The sequence below is a fragment of the Lucilia sericata genome, unplaced genomic scaffold (assembly GCF_015586225.1).
Source record: "Lucilia sericata isolate MDLA Ls3-8-SP2 unplaced genomic scaffold, ASM1558622v1 Contig000520F_arrow, whole genome shotgun sequence".
Taxonomy (NCBI): domain Eukaryota; kingdom Metazoa; phylum Arthropoda; class Insecta; order Diptera; family Calliphoridae; genus Lucilia; species Lucilia sericata.
Window position 1 is genome coordinate 267,501 of NW_023994532.1, and position 8,059 is coordinate 275,559.

Genomic DNA, 8,059 nt, shown 5'->3' on the forward strand with positions numbered 1-8,059 from the left:
TCAAAGAAATTTAAACAATTTTTTATATGTGCTTTAAGTTTTTACGATAATTGTTTTATTCCAAAAGATATAGGTTTAGAATAAGTCATAGTAGTTATAAAGAAAACATTTTTTTCTACTATGAAATAAGTATAATATAATAAAATACAATTAATTTTTAAGAGATTTTATTAGTTTACAAAATCTCCTATGATTCGAATTTAAAAATATAGATTTTAACAAATTTGGTAAATGGAAAAATTTACAACTTAAATTGTCGTTTATGAATTTAAAAAGAAATATACATGATGCTGTTAAATGAAATGCGTTATCAAACATGAATTTAATAAACTTAAATTAATAGAATATTTGCAATAAATTTTTAAAGTTTAATGGTTGCATATTAATTATTTAATAATAAATTAATTAAACTTTTGTCACTTTTTTCCAATTCTTCGATGAATTGTGTACAATTTACTGTTTTTATATTACGTTTTAAGTAGTTAAGAAACGCTGGAGCATTCGTTAAGTAAAAAATTGGCATTTCCATTGTTGTGCCTATTTTCTTCCAATTTTCATTCTCATTTAGTTTAGCGGCGAGTTTAGAGAAAATTTCTTTATTATTTAAAGCCAACTCCAGATCCATTACACTGAGTGTTGTAGGGGTAGTTGTAATTGTAACATTATCATCGATTATCTCTTGTTTAATTTCGATTGGTTTTATTATTTTGTTTTGTATTGGCGGCTGGGTTTTGGTTTTAGCTTCCCCCGCACTTAAATTACTGCTGTTATCCTCTTCGTCATCTTCGGTAGATGAACATGAATTCTCTTCTTCTTTTATTACCAGTTTATGCTCCTCATCCTCGTCATCATCTTCATTAAAGGTGTTAACATCCATCTTTTCTGCTTTATCCTGGGAAGGATATTTATTGTAGAAAGTTAACAGTAGACTTAATATCTGTTTTCCCTGTTCATCACCCGTTACCAGTTGTTTGGCCAAATCCAAAGGCGTATAACCGGCCCTATTGTTGGCATATAATAGTGTAGCTATTAAAGGGCTATTGTCCACGATTAAATTAACCAATTTTAGATTCTGTTGTTGTACAGCCATGTGTAAGGCATTGCTGCCATCTTTACTGCAAGGCGTTGCTACAGTGCTGGTATCAAACTTTAATAGTTTGGCCACAATATCGTAATTATTATCACGTATGGCCAAGTGCAAGGGTGTAAAACCATCATCGTTTAAATGATTCAGATTTAAAGGCATTTCCGAATTTATAAAACTTTCCAAACATTTCAAGTGTTTCTCATGTACTGCTATATGAAGAGCAGTATTACCCTCGGAATCTTGTATATTGGGATTACAGCCCAATTTCAAAAGTGGTCTTATATATGTGGGCTGACCATAGAGGCAGGCATAGTGTAATGCCGATTGTGTTCGTTTATTCAGGAGGGTATTTAAAAGTTCATTTAAATTGAAATAATCTAAAACTTTAAATATTGGTATGGCATATTTATTGTTGTCTGCCAGTACGATTTCGTGTATCAGGGATTCGCCATATTTTTCTGAATGTTCATTAATGATTTTGGTTATTTGTTCAGCGGCACTATCGCGTTTAGTAGTATTGAGGGGCGTCGAAGATCTAATGGTATCCTGAAATATAGTTAAAATACGTTGCAAGTATACATTAAGTGGCTGCTGGTGTTGAGCACTTTGCTGTCTGGCTAAATCCATTTGTTTTTTGCTAATCATAGATTTTTTATAGTGATAGTGGTTTTTAGTTTCATTTGTAGTACATATACCATCTCTTTCGATACGCCCTGCGCCAGTTTCCATATTATTTAGTACTGTGTCCAAATCCTTCAAACTTGGATCATCTAAATATGCCAATAAGCCTGAATCTAATGATACATCGGATTTAATATATCCTGAGTTAAATAATTCCTTAAGTTCATCTGATTTATTAAAAATTTTCTGTTGTTCTTGTATAGTTTTAGGTATCTCGCCTGAGCTTAACGAACCCGAATTACTGCAGGAGCCGCTATTAAAAGATGAACATGTACGTCTACGTTTACGTGATATTACTGCAGCACTGGGCTTATAACGAAATGATACCGGCGGATAACTGCGTTCATCATCTGAAGGTCTTACTAACTCAATAAATACCTCAACTGCTTTATCGATATCCTTATCTTTATAGGCTGGTGTTCGGCACACGATTGCATATTGATGATGAACATCGGATTCGCGAAAAGTAGCAAACGCCTCCCATACTTGTTCATCTTCGACCATTTCATAGAATCGTACTTTTATATTCTTTTTGCTTACTTTTTCCACTAGTAATATCAAATCATCGCCACCTGCAACATTACCGGTTGCAATACTCAAGCGTGTAATACGCAATTCTCCCGTTTGCGCTGATTTACGATTGTTAATGGGATTTGAATAGACGGGCGCGGCAATGGGTGTGTATGATTTGTTGTCTTCAATACGAAATGCTTCGAAACATAGACGTACCTTTGATAACAATGATGAAATAAAGTTAATTATGTTAGTTATGTTCTTTACTTTTGTAGTTACTTTTAATTCTAGAATAGCTAAATAGACACCGCTTTTTTTTAGTACAAATTCCGGTTCATTTCTCGTCCAGTTATACTTCTTTTTTTAGTTCAGTTTTGATTAAATTCTAGTTCAGTACCACTTTAGTGCTATTTTATTTCTAGTTCAGTTTTGGTTCAATTCTAGTCTAATAGTCCTAATTCAATTCTAGTTCAGTTCTAGTTTCAAAAAAGTGCAGCTCTATTTTAGTTCTAGTTCAGTTCTAGTACGATTCTAGTTCAGTTCTAATTTAGTAAAAGTCCACTTCTAGTGTCCTTGTATTAAAACAGATGAACTACTTGGGGATTTACATGTAGAATCCCTAAAAATAGAACATTTTCACAGAAAGCCATTCTCACCTGATTCAAATTCATATCCTTGGCTTCTTTTTCTGTTTGCTTATACAACTCTTGTTCTTCCTTTGTTGTCAAAACTTCGCGACCCAAACGTTTACGTTTCTTTTTTAACAATTCCTCGACAATGAATTTCTTGGCTGTATGTATAATGCCCATATTTTTGAATTCAGCAAAATAACCCACTTCTTGGGAAACTTTTAGTTCGTGTGGATCACAGATATCGTGGTCATCCTTACGCACCACCAACTGATGTGAATGTGGACTCTCTAGAGTAGTCTGGAACAAACTACAGCGTATGATGGCCGGTCCCTTATAGCCGCATAGTTCGACTTCGGGAAAAGTTTTTGTATTTCTTTGTGAATTGGTACCATTTAGAGAGCCATGTGTACCATGCATTTCCGACTTGTAACGAAAACGGAACTTCTCCACCGGTTGTTCAGTAATGCGTAAAGTTGCTTCGTATTCATATTTAACATCCGTATAAGACATTGATGTCGCTGTGGCCATTGGCTGTTGAAATTGTTGCTGCTGCTGTTGAAAATTTATAGGATTTCCAAAGTTTAAATGAGGCGAAAAATTCATATTTTGACTATGCTGTTGTTGATATAAAATTGCTTGCTGGTTGTTGTTGTTGTTGTTTACATTCATGTGTACATTTTGCAACTGTACATATTGTGAAGAATTTTGTTGTGTTTGTTGATAAGATATTGGTGGTATCACTAATTGGGAAAATTCAGTTTGTAGTACGGAATCTGGTGATTGTACCGGTGAATAACGACTTGAGTTTGGAGAATTTTCAGGTCCTGGAGATGTTGTGCTATTATAGCCACTGGTGCCACCCATTGAAGATTCGCTGACACTTCGTATACGTTCCAGTGTATCCATATTGAGAAAATCCTTTTCATTTGTAACATTTACATATGGCATCATATTTTCCATGTTTGTTGTTTTTCGTGTCGTCTGCTTGCAAAATGATTTTTAAGAGTACTTTGACATGTGAGTACTTGAAGTGTTGCTCTCTCTTATTTATCTCTCTCTTTTTTTGTTAATTGCAATTTGCAATTTATAAAAAATTACTTTTATTTTATTAAGATTTATTTATAACTTGCTGCTGCGTAATTACTTTACAAATCAACATCCAAAAATGTAATGAGAATGTGTTTCTTCTAAAAATTTCCAATAGCTTTAATTTGTGTGCTGCTATTGTGCTTGCTTATCTTCGTTAAAATATACCAAGAAAAAATATGGTTCTTCCCCTTTCTATACATACACATACACAACAAAAGGGGGGAAGTCAAGTAGACAAAGCTCATTAAATGAGTCAACAATTAACGTGTGCTATTTCTTATTTACACAATGTTGATTTTTTTATTTATTTAATATTCATTTGCTTTATTTATATGTAATTTAATTACAAAAGTTTTTTTATTTCTTGCTAGCTTATCTTTTTTTTAATGTTTTTCTTAATAACTGTTCAAAAATGCACTTAATTTAATGAAACGTTCCACCTTGTTTTGCAGACAAATTAGCAATGAATTATTTTCCATTTCATATCAAATAATTTCAAAAGTTTTACGTTTAAAGCTTTTTCACAACTTCCGACGTCATTAGATTACGTCCATTTTGTTGTTATACGACTTTTATATAAAAAACAAGTTCTTAAAAGGTAGATCACTTTGTAGGAAAAAAGCTTTTTTTAATACATCTTTTAAATAGCAAATTGCAACCCTGTTTAGCTACAGTGCAACCACAGTAATGTCAACTTGAGTTTTATTTAAAGGGAGAATAATTTAATATATATATACCCTACATCTCTATAGAAATAAATTTCTTGTCAATGGAATTTAGTATTAAATATCCACTTTTTTAAATTTCAATCATAGAAAGTTGGTATTGTGATCAAACACAAACATAGTTTACAGGAACATAATTAATTTTTACAATATTATTTGCCGATCCTATAAAGTGTAATGTGAATTAATTTAAGTCGTGTAAAAATTATTATTAATGGATTTTGTCTAGTTAATATTAAATATAAAAAATTACTTCTTTGATTTTACATTTATTTCATTGAATTAATTTCCAAGATAATTTAATCTTTATTATAATGAATTCAACTGAACGGTCCTTCTTATTTTTTAAATTCATTCTATAACAAATAGAAGAAATGTATTTTTTTCATTAATTTTCTCTAAATTAATAAAATGAATAGTAATTTGGAGGAGTTAAAACTAAATCGATTGGAATAATAATTACGGAATTGTTTAAGTATTTGTTGCAAATAATTCAACTTGCAGAGAATTTGTGTTTTAAAAAACTCGTAACATGCTCGGCCACACTTGTTTCTAGCTTTACCAAACTATCAATAATTTGTTATATCAAAGTAGGATTCTTTCTATAAACCGATTTTCGAATATTTTGTTCAAAAAAAGTCTAAGTCGAATAAAAAGACGTAATCGGTCGATATCAAAATATATTTCAAATTTGATTTTTTTGCAACAGACGGTCACAAAGTTACACATCGTCACCTAAAACGCAAACGGCCCTATCTAACATTTTTAAAATTTTACAGGAGAAGCACAAAACAATTTTAATTGAAAAGTTTATTTCTATCAACGTGATTTATTAGTAGAAAATAAATAAATTGTTTAATAGTGAAAGTCGACTATTTGAAAATTGTAAAATAGCCTAAAAGTTAAAAGTAGACTTTTCATGGATTGCACAATTTATCAAAATAGTCATAGCAAAATTACACTTCAATTTATAAATTACTACATACATTTGGCTTCGAAATTTTTCAAAACTTTTGTCTTTATCACTTTCTTTTTATTTTGCTTGAGAATCAGGATTTGCGATTTCAGTTTTAAGTAAATTTTGTTGAAAATTAATGAATAAATGTAGTAAATACTTGCAACAGTACAATTTTTACAAAAAAAATGTGTTTTTAATATCACAGCGCTTTATACCACCCACTAAGTTGACAACACTAAAAAAGTTTATAAAGAGCAAGAGAGAATGAGAAAAAAGCCTCGTTGTCTGTCATCTTTTTGGACCTCTTCAATGATTTTCCACTGACAATTTGCTTGCCTTTACTTTACAAACCTGTATTTGTTTAAATAAAGTTGCCGTCTAAAAGAATGTTGTATTAAATTCGAACCATAATTACGAAATTTTGTACGTAACAGCCAACGCGCAGTAAACATTGTAAATTAAATAAATTAAACGAAATTTTGTGTATTAAGTTAATAACAATATGCACACTTAAATTCCATGCTAAATACTGAACTGGTATGAATTCCCACTGTATTGAATGAGTAAATTAAGAAGAACAAAATATGCACTCTTAAAGAAAGAAGAAAAAACAACAACAAATGTTAACCAAAAAAGCTCTTTTAATTAAAAAAGTGGGAATTAAAGAGTTTTTCTTTTTTTTTTACACAAACGACAATAAAAAATTGTTTACATTGTTACCATTCAATAAGTTATTTTATTGAAAGTTTAAATGAAGTATTTCTTATTTAATTATAATAATTAATTTTATTATAGGTATTTTATTCAGTTTATTATTTACCTTTTAATTTTTTTTAGTTTGTTTTCAAGTAAACAGTAATTTTATTAAACTTTTATTAGTTTCACTATTATTTTTGCACTAGATATAAACAACGTGCTCCTCGTTACAACGTTGAAATAAATTTAATTTCACGTTTCGTATTTAACGCGTGCTTTGCTGTGTTTGAAATAAAAACAACAATACAGGCAACGTATTTATCCAAAAGTGTATATAGTTCGCCCGCCATACCTACACATTTATTTATTTATATATACAAATTAAGAAACTTTGATCATATGCTCCAAAATACACTGCGAGAAATAGTAGTATTTATTAAACAGTTATTTTTGAAAGCAATATTTTATAAAAATTTGAATTTTTTAAAAACAATTTATTACAGAAATTTTCTAATTTTTGTTATTTCTTAAAAAAATGCTGGATTTATTTTTAATATTAAATATTAATTAATTTTTAACAGTGTAATTTTCATTGAGTATCCAGACAGTGCTTAGAAAGAATAAATTGTATATGTATCTATCTTTCTATCTACAAGTTAAAATTACGGACGAAAATAAGGGCCGAGTTCAGCTAGTTCTAAATAATTAGTCTATGCAGACCATGCTTTGTATTAAAACAAAAACATAATACTAACGGTGATAACTTAATTTTCTATTAACAAACAATTTTGAAAAACAACGTGTTATTATTACAACACAATGACGCAAGTAATAACACGATACTTAACTTTCAAAATAATAAGATTTGCATTAATCAATAAAAAAATTACATTACGTCAAATTAATTATTAACTAAATATTGCAAATGCCAAGGAATAAATGATGAAATATTTTCAATAATTTACAAAAGTGTGTAATTACAATAATAATTTTCAATCTTGATAAGCAGAGACAAAAAAAAAAAACCTATCAAGGGGGTCCATACCGAGCCTCTTAGAAACAACACACAGCCGATAACGTAATTTGTATTGACGTTGTTTAAAAGAAAAATTAATGTATGTACGATTTACTAGGTCCGTGTTATAAAATGAAATGGTGCTAAGCGTTAAAAAAGAATGAATAACATATTTTTTAATTACAATAATATTGATTGAAAAATATTCCTATAAAAACATGTTTTTCTTAAACAAAAGGTATGATAAGGAATTGGAAATGGGTTTAATAAATAAATTAAATTAAGAAAATGATTATATGTAAACGAAAACAATGCACTTTTGCTAAAAGTATACAAAACGAAATCTAAAATGTTAAACCTAGATTATTTTTAGCAAAAATATAGGCAATTTCTAAAAAAAACATTATACCTATTTAACAGTTTTTTTTTTAAATAAATTTCTGATGTTTAAATACATATTTGAACTTACTTGGTTATAAAGCGCATTTTGATTGTTTATATTGTTGAACTTTGTATGAATTAAAAATAAATTATTTTTTTGTAATATTATTATTTGGAAATTTTATAACACGCGCTAGTTGAATTTTTTTTATTGTTTATTTTTTTATAATAACAATTTAATTCTTAATATCACCGCACTGTTTAAAATACAACGTTGGTTTA

The 8,059-nt window shown here is 29.2% G+C and overlaps 2 protein-coding genes across 4 annotated transcripts in view; both read right to left on the reverse strand.

Annotated features, from left to right (window-relative positions):
* LOC119605799 (bifunctional methylenetetrahydrofolate dehydrogenase/cyclohydrolase, mitochondrial) overlaps window positions 1-8,059 on the reverse strand; it is a 17,394-nt gene extending 9,335 nt beyond the window's left edge. Inside the window, exon 1 of one of the 3 annotated variants that reach the window (XM_037959112.1) lies at window positions 7,866-8,059. In XM_037959112.1, coding sequence (XP_037815040.1) covers window positions 7,866-7,882 — 17 coding nt within the window. In that variant the 5' untranslated portion in view covers window positions 7,883-8,059. Of the gene's footprint in view, window positions 1-6,036; window positions 6,247-6,505; window positions 6,714-7,865 lie in introns of those variants that run through there. The other 2 variants (XM_037959113.1, XM_037959111.1) reach the window with 2 other exon arrangements.
* LOC119605798 (nuclear factor NF-kappa-B p110 subunit) lies at window positions 19-4,696 on the reverse strand. The gene is made up of 2 exons (XM_037959110.1): window positions 2,938-4,696; window positions 19-2,497 (listed from the first exon to the last, which is right to left on the reverse strand). The coding sequence occupies exons 1-2, from the start codon at window positions 3,871-3,873 to the stop codon at window positions 383-385; spliced, it is 3,051 nt and encodes a 1,016-aa protein (XP_037815038.1). The 5' UTR covers window positions 3,874-4,696; the 3' UTR covers window positions 19-382.

Bases quoted from the DNA above. Each gene is read 5' to 3' on its own strand.
- LOC119605798 (XM_037959110.1), bottom strand. From the start codon at position 3,873: ATGGAAAATATGATGCCATATGTAAATGTTACAAATGAAAAGGATTTT. The intron at 2,498-2,937 runs GTGAGAATGGCT...TTGTTATCAAAG, and splicing joins AGGATATGAATTTGAATCAG to GTACGTCTATGTTTCGAAGC.